This window comes from Lithobates pipiens, unplaced genomic scaffold, assembly GCF_037356315.1.
Source record: "Lithobates pipiens isolate NorthernLeopardFrog02 unplaced genomic scaffold, aLitPip1_a1.2 Scaffold_22, whole genome shotgun sequence".
NCBI classification, from domain to species: Eukaryota; Metazoa; Chordata; class Amphibia; order Anura; family Ranidae; genus Lithobates; species Lithobates pipiens.
Genome location: NW_027507784.1, coordinates 253529374 through 253544999, shown reverse-complemented (window position 1 = coordinate 253544999; position 15626 = coordinate 253529374). Strand labels below are relative to the sequence as shown.

Sequence of the window (15626 nt, the reverse complement as noted above, 5' to 3'; positions counted from 1 at the left end):
ACACTGTTGTTGAAGGGAAGTGAGCAACTTAGATTCTACTGTTCTCTGCCTTATGTCTGTAATCCAAAAGCTTGTCTTCGTGAAATGTTTGAGGGCATGCCAAAATATGCTAAAACTTCCTACGTATTTTGTACTTTTTTTGCCAAGAAGATAATTTTGCTCACACTCCCTAACATTGGTGGAATGGTACTTTTTGGTTAACTCTATACCCCTGTTAAATCAACTTAGTTATAAACACCAGATAAAATATCCTTCATCTGGTATTCTGTACAGGGGCGTACCAATAGGGGGGCGGGGGGTGCGGTCCACCCCAGGTGCCACACTTTGGGGGGTGTCAGGGGCCGAGTGACTTTGCTATGGGGGTGCGTTCCACACCTGAGTCTGGGTGACACCATCAGATCATCTCAAGCGCATCCCTGGTGTCTCTGGTTGCTCATTTTCTGTTTTTTTTAGAACACCCCCCAGCGCCGTGGCTGCAATGGACTGTTCCAGACTGTTCAGTGAGTGACCGTATTCCCACCTGCTAGCTCCGCCTCCACCCACCACTGATGTTGCCTGTGTGTGTCTGTCATCTCTCTCCGCTGGGGCGGCTGCTTTCACACAGTGAATACAGACTCCTCCCTAGCCGAGACTGAGAGCCCGAGGTGGTGAAGGGGGGGGGATTAATGTAAGAAGAGGCTGCAGCCTGCAGAATTGTGTCTACCCCTGTACTGGTCTAAGGTTGGGGGGACAGTGACTGTGATTGCTATGTCCACCACTCCCTCCCCCTGCCATGTGTATTGTGTAGCTGTCTGACCTGAGGCTGGAGGAGTGTGTCTACCCCTGCCATGTGCTGGTCTGAGGGGGGGGGGGGGGTCAGGGTGATTTCTGTGTCCCCCTCCCCCTGCCATGTGTATAGTGTAGCTGTTTGGGGGGGGGGGGTTGATGTAAGAAGAGGCTGGAGTATTGTGTCTACCCCTGTGCTGGTCTGAGGGGGGGTCAGGGTGATTGCTGTGTCCATCACCCCCTCCCCCTGCCATGTGTATAGTGTAGCTGACCTGAGGGGGGGGGGGGTTGTAGAATGCAGATATGTGCTATATACAGAGTGCAGAATGCAGGCGTGTGCTGTATACAGGGTGCAGAATGCAGATATGTGCTGTATACAGAGTGCAGAATGCAGGTGCATGCTATATACAGGGTGCAGAATGCAGATATGTGCTGTATACAGGGTGCAGAATGCAGATATGTGCTATATACAGGGTGCAGAATGCAGGCGCATGCTATATACAGGGTGCATAATCCAGATATGTGCTATATACAGGGTGCAGAATGCAGGTGTGTGCTGTATACAGGGTGCAGAATGCAGATATGTGCTGTATACAGGGTGCAGAATGCAGGCACATGCTATATACAGGGTGCAGAATGCAGATATGTGCTATATACAGGGTGCAGAATGCAGGTGCATGCTATATACAGGGTGCAGAATCCAGATATGTGCTATATACAGGGTGCAGAATGCAGATATGTGCTGTATACAGGGTGCAGAATGCAGGCGCATGCTATATATAGGGTGCAGAATGCAGGCGCGTGCTGTATACAGGATGCAGAATGCAGATATGTGCTATATACAGGGTGCAGAATGCAGGCACATGCTGTATACAGGGTGCAGAATGCAGATATGTGCTATATACAGGGTGCAGAATGCAGGCGCATGCTGTATACAGGGTGCAGAATGCAGATATGTGCTATATACAGGGTGCAGAATCCAGGCGCTTGCTGTATACAGGGAGCAGAATGCAGATATGTGCTATATACAGGGTGCAGAATGCAGGCGCTTGCTGTATTCAGGGTGCAGAATGCAGATATGTGCTATATACAGGGTGCAGAATGCAGGGGCATGCTGTATACAGGGTGCAGAATGCAGATATGTGCTATATACAGGGTGCACAATCCAGGCGCGTGCTGTATACAATAAATATGCTTGAGAAAATGCAAAATAAATAGTGGGTGTTTTTTATTTAAAAGTTGGGGGGGTGCCTGATGTAGGATCCGCCCCGGGTGCCAAACGCTCTAGGTACGCCCCTGATTCTGTTTGCTCCTTACAACTCCTATGGCATTATGATCTCCCCTTTTTTTAAAGTCTGAAGGATGAAGGAGAGAATATTGTTTTTTTGTGATTTTTTTTAATTTTTTGAACTGGGAAAGCCTCAATAAAACTATGTTCATAGTTTAGAGCTGAACTCAGGGCAAAAAAATGTTCATTTAGATATCTTCCTCAATAGCCACAAACAGTGAAACTACATGCTGTATGCACCAAATGCTTTTTGCAGATGTAGTTATTACCTTGTAAAAATGGCATTCAACATTGACTTCATCACTGTGCTGTATGTAGCCTGTACAGCTAACAGAGCTGTAGGATGGGCCCAGCAGGCCCCATCCACTACAAGCTACCTGCAGAAAACTACAGGAAGAGGGTGGAAGCAAGACTAGTTACCCTGCACAAGGACAGAGAGCAGCAGGGACCGGTCTTTATTACAGGAAGCTCCTGCACAGAAGCAAAGTTTCACACTGGATTACTGCACAAATCTGGAAAAAAATAACACTCTATACAAAACACACTATGACTTAAGTATGAATACACATGCCTCTTGTATTTACACAATATATGCTTATGTCAGAGTTCAGGTTTAAGCATTATTTGTGCATTCATAATATAGAGACCTGGTATAGTTACAGTACGTTTCAAGGAAGTAAAGAATTGGTCCACGCATTAGGTGGCTCTACAAATTTGCCACCACAGAATAAATTGCAGTGAAAACACCTCTCTTAATAAAAAACATGTTCTAGGCAGCCAGCCACATTCTGTACACTTGTTTCAATAAATATGATACGTGAACAGTCCAGTTACATGCTGTACATGTCTATACATGGTTTTATAGGTGTTAGCCAGCACAAATCATATACTGTACACTTCTGTCTATATAACTTTACTGTATAGTTTACTTAGGGGTAAAGATCAGATAAAAACAGTGCAAAATACTTTCTTATGATACACTATGTACCTGCTGGGACTGGTGAAAAGAGCAGAAGTAAAAAGCAGAATTGAATGTCCTGTAAAATACAGTGCTATACAATAGATACATTGGGATGTGGGGGGGGGGGGGGGATTTACTAAAACTGGAGCAGATAGAATCTGGAGCTGCTGTGTATAATAACCAATCAACTTCCAGCCTCAGCTTGCTCACTTAAACTTTGAAAAGAAAAGCAAGAAGCCGATTGGCTGCCATAAACAACTGTTCCAGTCTTAGTAAATTCTCATTGTCTGTTCCGTATTGTTAGTGGAGTCACTTTGGGCGGGGGGGGGGGGGGGGGGGGGGGGCTTGCAGAACCCAGCTTACCTTAGAGAGCTCTGGAAACTCATTGTCCAGCTTCCCTGGCCCCTCCTATGTGTACATTAAGCTGTGTCTATTGGGGCACAGGGGGCCAAGAACCCCAGTCAGTCTGCACTAACCCGACTCACCGTACAACCACATTGGACTCAAAATTTCATGTTACCCCTGTTATCCAGGGTCTTATATGTGTGGTTTGTGTTGAAAGATTTGGGAGTCACTTTGGGAGGCAGGCTTGTGGAACCCAGCTAACCTTAGAGAGCTCTGGAAACTCATTGTCCAGAGTGACTGAGAACCCCAGTCGGGACTGCACTAACCCAACTCACCGTAAAACTACACTGGAGTCAGCATTTCATGTTATCCCTGTTATCCAGGGTCTTATATGGCTGGCTTGTGTTGAAAGAATGAAGGGGCTCTTTCACTTGGGACTGTTGTATAATTTTACTAGATCGTTAGAGGCATGGCTATATCCCATTGTTCTATTGTTTGTCTGCCTTGGGAGCAACCTATTATGGGATGTATATGTCTATGTGGATTAGCTGGGAGAGGGGAGGGGGTTTCTCCAGCAGCCCCTCCCAAAGACAGTCTATAGGAACGTTGAATACACCTGTGTGTCTTGCTACTGGAGGAGGTAAAGTTTACCCCACCCTCTGTCATTATGTAAAGAAGAGGGGATTGTCCTCTAAGTGTACAGTATATCTCTCTGTCCCTGTGTTTGAATAAAGAGTCTGATGTTTGTTACCACTCTACACTAATGCTTTGACAAGTGACTGGGTGAACTAAGGGACCTTGGATCGTGCTGGTACCACACAATGGAAGCTAAATATGGAGGACATGCTCCCCTTGAGTATGGGAGTCCGTAACAGGTATACCTTCTAAAGTCGCACCAACATGTCTGCTCAGCATGTTCAGACCCTCACTACTCAATGTGCATGCACAAATCCTGGATAACGTTATCTCAGGGAGAGCCAGGCATTGTAAATGATCTGACTGATAATTTTTCATAAAAAAAAAAAAAGATTTCAAACAAATGTGGAATGACACTGGATGTCATGGACACTGGAAATGAAAGTGTACGTCCAGCCAAAAAAAAAATCTTAATTTTGGCTCCTTCCCATCTGGGTTTACTGCTGTCTGAGGCTCCATTGGGAGAGATTTACCCTTACTTCCTGTCTTGTTGATAATGTTTTAGCAGACAGATAATAGGGGGGAACTTTTCTTTACTAAAGTAGGGGAAGACTAGTTCCCCTGTTTTACTGGTAAATCTGTAGTCATCAGAACAGGAAGTGAGGGTAAAGCTATCATCCTGGTTAGCAGTAGTAATGGACGAACTTCCGACGGGACGTTTCGCGAACGCGGACCGCGAACGTGGCCGATAGTTCGCGAACCGTAACGTTCGCGGCGGGGCCCATTGACTTCAATGGGAGGAGAACTTTGCAAATCTACAGGTCAAATTTGCAGCCACAAAATAATTACTAGCTGTGCAAACATAGTCCCACCACATGGCCAATGACATAACACATGTATGAGGTGAATCTGGGATCGACAACTACAAGCATTCTTTTTTTATATGTGAAATTGTGACAATTCAGGACTGTGGAGCGCACAAAGGCAATGGAGGAGAGGGAAGGTCAGGGTAGGCAAAGAAGAGGGTGCAGGAGATGATCACCAGCAGCGTGACATACAGTAATGACACCAGCACCGTGATATATAGCACTGACACCAGCACCGTGATATACAGCACTGACATCAGCAGCGTGACATACAGCAATGACACCTGCACCATGATAGAGTGATCTGACACCAGCTGCGTGATAGAGAGCACTGACATCAGCAGCGTGACATAAAGCAATGACACCTGTACCGTGATAGAGTGATCTGACACCAGCACCTTGATAGAGAGCACTGACATCAGCAGCGTGACATACAGCAATGACACCTGCACCGTGATAGAGTCATCTGACACCAGCACCCTGATAGAGAGCACTGACATCAGCAGCGTGACATAAAGCACTGACACCAGCACCGTGATATACAGCACTGACACCAGCACCGTGATATACAGCACTGACACCTGCACCGTAAGCAGCCCCAGGAGGAAGTCAGCATAGCACAGGGATGGCGGGAGCCCCTCATAATGAGCATAGCACAGGGATGGTGGGAGCCCCTCATAATATGCACAGCAGAGGTACAGCCCCAGGAGGAAAGCAGCACAGCACATGGATGGTGGGAGCGCCTCATAATGAGCATAGCACAGGGATGGTGGGAGCCCCTCATGATATGCACAGTAGAGGTACAGCCCCAGGAGGAAGTCAGCACAGCACAGGGATGGTGGGAGCCCCTCATAATAAGCAGCCCCAGGAGGAAGTCAGCACAGCACAGGGATGGTGGGAGCCCCTCATAATAAGCAGCCCCAGGAGGAAGTCAGCATAGCACAGGGATGGTGGGAGCCCCTCATAATAAGCAGCCCCAGGAGGAAGTCAGCACAGCACAGGGATGGTGAACTTTACAAACCTACAGGTCATATTTGCAGCCACAAAATAATTACTAGCTGTGCACACATAGTCCCACCACATGGCCAATGACATAAAACATGTATGAGGTGAATCTGGGATCGACAACTACAAGCATTCTTTTATTATATGTGAAATTCTGACAATTCAGGACTCTTGAGACAATGGAGGCGAGGAAAGGTCAGGGTAGGCAAAGAAGAGGGTGCAGGAGATGATCACCAGCACCAGCACCATGATATAGAGCACTGACACATGCACCGTGATAGAGTGATCTGACACCAGCACCGTGATAGAGAGCACTGACATCAGCAGCGTGACATAAAGCACTGACACCAGCACCGTGATATACCAGTCCTTAAGGATTAGCAGACTGTACCTCACTCAACCCTATATACTGTAGTACCCTAGACCTTACCAGTCCTTATAAGGACCTTTGTGGAACAAGTAGGTTGTGAATGATTAGCAGACTGTACCTCAGTCCCTATACTGATAAAGGACTACTGCAGCAGAAGGGCAGCAGTCAGCAGTAGTGCACCTCAACCCTATATAAATTGTGGACCTATACCAGTCCTTAAGGAATAGCAGACTGTACCTCACTCAACCCTATGTACTGTAGTACCCTAGACCTTACCAGTCCTTATAAGGACCTTTGTGGAACAAGTAGGTTGTGAATGATTAGCAGACTGTACCTCAGTCCCTATACTGATAAAGGACTGCTGCAGCAGTAGGGCAGCAGTCAGCAGTAGTGCACCTCAACCCTATATATTGTGGACCTATACCAGTCCTTAAGGAATAGCAGACTGTACCTCACTCAACCCTATGTACTGTAGTACCCTAGACCTTACCAGTCTTTATAAGGACCTTTGTGGAACAAGTAGGTTGTGAATGATTGGCAAACTTTACCTCAGTCCCTATACTGATAAAGGACTACTGCAGCAGAAGGGCAGCAGTCAGCAGTAGTGCACCTCAACCCTATATAAATTGTTGACCTATACCAGTCCTTAAGGAATAGCAGACTGTACCTCACCCAACCCTATGTACTGTAGTACCCTAGACCTTACCAGTCCTTATAAGGACCTTTGTGGAACTAGTAGGTTGTGAATGATTAGCAGACTGTACCTCAGTCCCTATACTGATAAAGGACTACTGCAGCAGAAGGGCAGCAGTCAGCAGTAGTGCACCTCAACCCTATATAAATTGTGGACCTATACCAGTCCTTAAGAAATAGCAGACTGTACCTCACTCAACCCTATGTACTGTAGTACCCTAGACCTTACCAGTCCTTATAAGGACCTTTGTGGAACAAGTAGGTTGTGAATGATTAGCAGACTGTACCTCAGTCCCTATACTGATAAAGGACTACTGCAGCAGAAGGGCAGCAGTCAAGTATAATATTCTTTCTATATTTGGAAGAAAGAATATTATACGTGTACAAGCCTATTAACATAGCAGTCCTGAAAAGAACCTTTGTGGACCTAATAGTAACAGCTACTGATTAAACTGACTGTCCCTCACTGCCTCACACTATTTAAACTGACAAAACAGAGGCTGCTGGAACAATAACTTAAATAGCACTTTTGTGGACCTAATAGTAACAGCTAATGATTAAACTGACTGTCCCTGCAGCACTCAGCGTCCTGTCCCTTTCTCTACACTGACAAAAGACACTCAGGCTGCTGCAACAATCACTAGCACAACACTGCCTCAAACCTATATCCTGAACTACACCTAACACCTATACCATGATACCAGTCCTTAAAAGAACTTTTGTGGACCTAATAGCTAGCGATTTGGGTCACTGAAGTCTCTCCCTGCTCCACACAGCAATCTCTCCCTATAATGACAGTAGAAAGAATGTAAAATATCCGCCGGATCGGGTCTATTTATAAGTTAGGGGGAATGTCCAAGTGTCCATGTGCTGTAATGTCTCAGTTGGCTGTCCTGTACCCCATGATGGATGTGTCATCATAGGTCAAAGTTCTTTTACACAGTAAACACGGAAGTCCGCCGGGCGAACGGCGGCAGTAGTCCGCCGATCGGGCGAACCGCGAACAGCCGAAATTCGCTGCGAAACGACCGCCGGGCGAACCGTTCGGCCATCCCTAGTTAGCAGTACAAACCTAGCAGAAATTTAATTTTTGTTGAACTTTATTCAAAACAAAAAAAAACTTTTTGGCTTTTTTAATTTCAAGGGGAAAATGCAGATAACATAATAATATTAATAGTATTCCCAGTGTTTATTTATAACTTACAAAAATGTGACCCACCTCAAGTTTACTTTCTGTAACTTTCTGCAACCAGTAGTAGCACAAAATTCCAATAATTGAGATTTTCAGAAGAATATTTCTATAAAAGACATAACCATATACAGTATACAATAAGTCAGAAATTTCATTTCAATTTTGTATCAAAAATATAACAGAAGAAAAGCCTCACCTCAAAATCTCCACATAGATCTCATGGCGGGGATACTTGAATTTCTCTACAAGGCCAAACATGGCAAAGACTAGAGGCATGATGAGATTAATAAGGGAGACTACCACTGGAACTAACAATGTTGATGCTTGCTTTGTTAGCTCATCCAAATTGGATTCCTGTTAAAAGAAACACACACATGGCATATATGATAGAACAGTATTAGGAATATTAGATTTTTAAGCTATTCTCAGGCTGGATGTGATTTTGAAAGATGAAATACATATATATGGGAGCATTTTTTTCCTGCCAAAGGATTTATATTTGTCCACTAAAGAGGAAGTAAACCCTGATGAGTTTTACTTCCTCTTTTACTCCGCAAGGCCTACAAATTAAAAGCATAATGGGCTTGTATGCATCGCATACTAGCCCATTATATGACTCTTAACTGCAAATGAAGCCCATGCTGTCCCCTGTGCAGGCCGTGTCCATCTTCGCCCTCTTCCTTCCTGGGCCGTGGACTCTGGCTCTGTGACACGCGGAAGCCGTCAGTCACAACACACACTGGGGGAAGAAACGCCACAGTGGTCTGTTTCTTCACAGTGCATGCGCCGATGATGACACTGGCACACTTCAAGTGAAATATCTACTACATAATGACATTTCCACTACCTATAGGTAAGCCTTATTCTAGGCTTACCTATAGATAAAAGTAAGACAAAAGGGTTTATAACAACTTTAATGGTTGGACAGCTGGCTCAAGACTTAACATTTCTTTACTGCACTTATGTAATTGAAGCTGGTTTTGTACCTGCACCAGATCTGTAATAATTCTAGAGCAGGGGTCTCAAACTGGCGCCACTCCAGCTGTTGCAAAACTCCCATCATGCCTCTGCCTACACTAATTGCTATATTTAATATAGTTACGTAGTTAGTCTGGTTGAAAAAAAAAAGACACAGGACCGTCAAGTTCAACCAATAAAAGGGGGAAAAAAAATCCTAAAAAAAAAAAAAAAATCATGCAATCCTATATACACAAGGCAATAGGATATTCCCTGGATCAACTTTACCTATGAATCTTAGTATCCAGTTATATTGTTATATTTTTTTAAAGATGGATATTATATCTTTGTGCGGAGATGGTGCTGGTTTCAGCAGAGAAAGTGTCGGTTAGAGTCACATAGGTGTTGCTCTCAAAGGAGAGCTCAGATCTGTCTGGCTGTAGAACCAGACTGACTTCAGAGAGGCTGAGACTGAGGGTGCTCTGTCCTAAGAAGAAATAGACAGAGCCGTGCCACAAAAAAGCCAGGAAACTGAAATAAATTGGCGTTTAATGCCAAACAACCCCTGCAAGGACAGAAATTCCGATGTGTTAAATTTTGGATGGAAAAAGTGGGCAAAAAAATATAATAAGGCTTAGGAAAACACTCCATTTGAATTGAAATCTATATAAATATCATAATATCTTATTGCTAGTTTCAGCTACTAGTGGGCCCTGCTCTTTTCGCTATCATGGCAAAGTTAAACCTTTTCTAATGCAGTCATAGCTCTGATCTACTTGAAGGCTAATCTGTATCACTCAGTTTAATGTTACCAGTTATCGTAATTGCCACATAAACAATAAATCTGACTGATCACTCATAGATTTCAGTGATGGAAATAGTTTCCAAAGCAATCCCAGGTGGTTTGCTCCACAGAGATGCCAGTCATGGGTAGACCAGCATGAGCGTCCACAAAATTAAAGTGGGATTCCGCTCTTTTTTTATTTTTTTCTTACCTGTCTCACTGGTGGGTGAGTGCTAGCTTCGATTGGCATCCACGTCCGGCGTTTATTTGACCCCCGGCGCGACGAATCTTTTCTTCAGGATGACTTATAAAAACCTACTCTGGCATTTTCCATTTTAACTGTGGGCGTCTGAAGCCCACAGGCATTTACTTCCTGGTATATGATGACGTCTGGCTCCCAGCATGCTCTGCTCCATCTTGCACATGCTCAGTGAGAGCAGTGACAAGGAAAGAAAAACTCCAGGAAGTTCCCGCCCCGTTGTCAAGGCAACGAAAACCACACAGCACAGAGAACAAAGAATGAATGAAAACGAACCCACAGAAGCAATCACTTGTTTGCTTGCTACCTCGTGTGTAATGGCAGATACAGCTGCCTGCCCACTTTAAAAATGGCAAATTCGTACACGCCCTCGTCACGTGACCGGCGTCCGAACGAAATCTTGCGAGATTTCGCAATTTCAATGTCCCCCATGGATTCTTGGGAAATTTCCCAGGGACCATTGCGAGGACGATAGCCACCCCTACTCCCACGGGAGGAGAACCCGGAAGTCAGCTGAAACATCAGAAATAAAAGGTAAGTAAATAATATTTTTTTTTTTCAGGGTTCGTTTAGGTAAGTATGCTAACTGTTGATTTTAATAACATGAACTTTCATTTTTAGGTACCAAACCACTTTAAGTACATAAGAAACACTAATATTACTATTACAGCATTTAAAGGGACTTTGTTTCATTGGCTACTTTAGTCCAGTAGCATTCCTAGGGTCCTAAAAGTCCTGGGGGCATCCACAGTAGATTAAAATATGGCGTGGCTGGTAGCATATCAATAAAAAGTGGATAAGGTTATTTCTTGACCCTCATCTTATCTCTCCCATATTTATTTCTCTTTTTTGTCTTCCCTCTCTTGGGCATCTTTCCCCCTTTCAGTTGAGCCTGATGCATATTTAAACCCGAAAACAAAAATTGTATATATTGAAGTTTACTAAACCGTAGATAAAATAAATGTATTCGATTTTGTTTCTCAGGCTTCTTGCAAATAACGCAAATCCTGTTCCTGGGTGGCTACACTCATACCTCCACATGGTCTATGGAGAGACTATTATTGCCACCTAGGCTGGATGCAGACATATCTGTCTTTGTTAATCTTTACTAAATGGGGGTTGGGAGATAAGTAGTTTACAGAAGATAGAGAACATTCAGTTTAGATGAAGTGACAAACACACTGCATTTTTGGTGTGGCAAGATCAACAGATATTTTCCATATTTGCTGAAAAACTTCTGAGCCTGAAGAAAGAAAGCAAATTCAGACACCACATCTAATGGATTTAGTTATTCTATATGTACTTTGGCCCTTTGTTGACCGTGCTTTTTTAGCCATAAATCTAGGGCATTCAAAAGGACACCCAAACATCCGCTGAAACACCACTGCTTCCAACATATTGCATTTCCTTAAAAAAAAAAAAAAAAAAATGTAAATAAGCCGATACATGGAAATACCTTTTACTAGCCCTGTATAATATATAGAGAGAATGACAATTCTTGATTCTTTTAGCATATGCAGCTTTACATTCTCAGGGATCTTGCACAACTTCCACCTCTGCCATCCTCACTGTTCCCCATTCTTTTTCCTAACTCTATTTTAAAGATTAACTCCAGTTGTTTAAAAAAACATTAAAAGTCAGCAGCTACAAATACTGTAGGTGCTGACTTTTAATAAATAGACACTCACCAGCCCAGGGGTCTAGTGTTGTCTTCACCTGGGCCAATTCTTAGCTGGTCTTTGGATCTTGGATGTGAGAGCTGCCTATGACTTCCTGCTATTTCACACTCAGCTCCCCAATACGCAAGATAACATTGCTTTTGTTCTCGCCTAGGTGAGAACTATGGCAGTGGACCTGGGTACCCGTCAAAAAGAGATACGCACTCCCAGACAAAAAAGACCCCAAAAAACAACCAAGTAGGTTAGAGAAGGGGAAGAGGTAGATTTGTGGTACTTTTACATTATAAGTGAAGGGTTGCTATAAATGAATTTTATGAAACTTTAATGAATATAAATTATATTTCGATATTGCCTTTGTTGTCATCCATAACATGGCATTCCCCTCCACGTGGCCACTTTTCCTGCCTCTGTTCTATTCGATCTACTCCACCATTGTCTCCCACTTATCTAGCAGCTATCATTCTCCACCCCACTATTAACTTCTCTTTACCATCAGCTCTTGCTTCCTTCTCTTAAAGGGACTGTACACGCCATTTTTCAAAACCATATTTAAGTAAAGGTGTGCACATACAGTATGTTTAAAATGTCATTATATCTTTGAAAAATGAAACCATGTGTGCCCATTGATTACTTTCAATGGTTATTTTTAGGTCCAAGGTAGGAAGGGAGTTAACAGGTTGGAAAATCAGTCTCTGTGTAATAAAAAGCAATATAACAGTCACTTTTAAAAATATGTTCAAAACCTGTAGGTCATAAAAACTATTATGTTGTTACAGCTAGTACTGTATGTAATTAATTATTGTGATCCCATAGTCAATTGATTTTTAATAAGACAATTTTTGAATTAAAACCTTGTAAAAGGAAAGTAAAATTAATGGCAACATTATTACCGCCTCATGCTCATGTTGTTTTGGGGAAAAAAAGCTTCCATGGATCAAAGTTTCAGAGGAATCTAACACTTCCAGGTAGTGTCATCTCTGTCTATGTCACTAACCTGTAACCCTCCTAAATCCATTTAGAATAAGCTCTAAGTATAAAACTACTATCCTTTTTTGTGGAAAGAAGTAAACAATAATAACCAATTTTCTAAATGTGATGATATGACCAAAACTGAAAAAAAGACCTGACATTACAAATTACCTGATGCCCCAACAGTTCTTTGTGCATAAAATGTATAACTTCACTGTAAATCAATGTGCATAAATTGGTTAAGGGGAAATTTAATTATTTTTAAAATTCTATATCAAATACCTTAAATGTTTTGTCATACTAGTTATGAAGGCAATGGTTACTGCAAAAAGTCACTCAGTAGAAGACATAGGGCACATTGTCTGTGTTCTGGGGCCTAGCAACACTATTGCTTAGATACAAACTTGTTTTCCTGTGCCATTCCAAGCATGGCTGTAAAAATAATCTCTGGACCAAGACATCAGAAATGAGTTTGAAAAGAATTTCTGTCACTTCTGTAATTATATCTTTATGATGGTTAATGACATAATGACTGGTGTGTACAACATCCTGCTCTGAATTTCACTCCTGGAAATTCCTGGAATTATTATTATTATTCAGGATTTATATAGCGCCATCAATTTATGCAGCACTTTACATGATTCTAAACTAGTCATGAAAATGCAACATGCAAAAAAAGGTAACAGACTTCAGTACATATTTCCTGCTTCCTACACTGCAGTGTTTGTGATAGTTGGGGCAGTTACATTGTGGTTAATAAATAGCCGGCAAAAGGTTCCATTCATACCTAAATGTTTTATGTGCGTTTTAGGTGCGATGTGTTGAAAAAAAGTCCTGCTTGCTGGATCTTTGATGTTCTTTCATGAAAACGCATGCATTAAGAGTTCAGTGATAATGCAGTTAAAACACCTGTAAACCATGTCTAAAATGCAATGCACCTAAAACACACCACACAAATGTAAACTTGTTGTAAAGGCACGTTCACATTGGTGTTCTAGAGCACACACGCATGTGAGGGCTATGTTTGTCTGCACGAAGATGCACAGGCGTTCCGTGCATCCCTGTGCAGGCAGTTCCATTCATGTCAATTAGGATGTAGTGGCCGTACAGAGACAGCTGCTGCTCCCAATTTGACAGGGGTGCAGTTGCACAGTAAGGTTGCCACCTCATCCCTTTAAACCCGAACACATATGAATTACACAGGTTCTGGAGCTAATTTAAAGTGGTTGTAAACCCTCCCCCACACCTTTGTCCCATGTAAATCAGCATAAAAAACCCTAATGAACACTGCTTGTAGAAATCTCCTTACTTGCTTAGTATTGTTGTAATCCTTGTTGTTCTGTAGAATGAAGTCACTGAGCATGCCTAGATCTCCCCTGATTTAAGGCACACTCTCTATGTCTTATCTATCTGTTATCACGACTTCCTACGGCACACCACTGAACCCTGCTAATCACTCAGAGCTTCCTCCTACACACCATGTGACCATGTGACATGACATACAGTCTAAACTTGGCCATTACTGCAGTCTTGTCAGCTGAAGCTGATAAGTCTGACAAAGGGAAACATTAGACATCGGCACAAGTAAATACTATGAAATAAACAAGTAAGCTATGAACAGGGAAGCAGGGTTGCCATAGAAACGTTGGATTGAGAAGGAGGCTTGGTTAACAGTACAGGAAGTGCTCAATGTAAGGGCGGAAATACACTCTACTGTGGACTCAGAAAACAATACTTAAGATGGCGCTGCCTAACCCCTGGAAACAAGTTTTTTAAAGTTTCTTTAAACAGTAAGTAATATGCGATTTGGGCTGGATTACAGTGGCTATAGTCTGATAATGACTTATTACAATGGACTAAATGAAAAGAAGCATCAGAGTGGCAGAGTTTACTTCCTCTTTAATACAGATAAGCCATTAAAGCTGGCCATACACCTATAGATTATCTGCAGATTTTCTATGGTTAGATGGAAAAAGTGGCAGATTCCTCCATCCACACAGTTTAGCAAACACGGAGAAATCTGTTGCACTTTTCCCATCTAACCATAGAAAATCTGCAGATAATCTATAGGTGTATGGCCAGCTTAAGTGAGTTTAATTATTACCTTAATCAGCCACAGAACTGTAATTTATATGTGTTCAGGTTTAAAGGGATGAGGTGGCAATTTTATTGCACGGCCCTGCACTGTATGCATTTGGCTGCGGAAGCAAATGTGTCTATGCAGCCAGTTCATCCAACTGACATGAATGGGATTGCCCGCATGAGAATGCATAAACACGTGAAGCCTATTATGTTTAGTTCTTCTAATACAATCACAGTAAAAAGTTTTTTGTTCTTTAAAAGCTGACACTCATATACAGAAATCTGCTGGACACATTCTTAACATCTTGTAGGATTTTGCTAAATGTGTCCACTTTAAAAAAAGGGTTCATAAGATAATTACCTGTACAGATAATCCAACATGAACACAGAGGAAGTATACTCCAGCACAACAGCCAACTGCCAGCCCTATTGCTGCGATCCAAGCAACCAGGTGAATGGCAAGCCTAGCCAGTTTCTGACTAATTGAAAGCTTTAATTTCTGCAGCAACTTTTCTGACAGCATTTCCTACAATAAAAAATATGTTAACGCAACCTCATGAATTAGTGCAGATATTTGCATATAAACAAATGTGTGGATAAAAGCACCTTAAAACAACCAAAGTTTTATTTTGCAAGCAGTTTTCTCTTTTACATTTAATTATACTGAAAGAAAGCATTTGTTTTCAATTGATAGAAATGGTAATGCTGCAAATAATTTTAAATATAACAAATCTATATACACATTGAATTTCCTGTGCATTTTCACTATTAAGGT

General features: G+C 42.4%; 1 protein-coding gene across 2 annotated transcripts in view; it reads right to left on the bottom strand.

Annotated features, from left to right (window-relative positions):
* TMC5 (transmembrane channel like 5) overlaps window positions 1–15626 on the bottom strand; it is a 319514-nt gene that overhangs the window by 154763 nt on the left and 149125 nt on the right. For both annotated transcript variants that reach the window (XM_077448949.1, XM_077448948.1), the window contains 3 exons: window positions 15213–15377; window positions 8318–8475; window positions 8149–8227 (listed from right to left, as the gene is read on the bottom strand). In XM_077448949.1, coding sequence (XP_077305075.1) covers window positions 8149–8227; window positions 8318–8475; window positions 15213–15377 — 402 coding nt within the window. The remainder of the gene's footprint in view (window positions 1–8148; window positions 8228–8317; window positions 8476–15212; window positions 15378–15626) is intronic.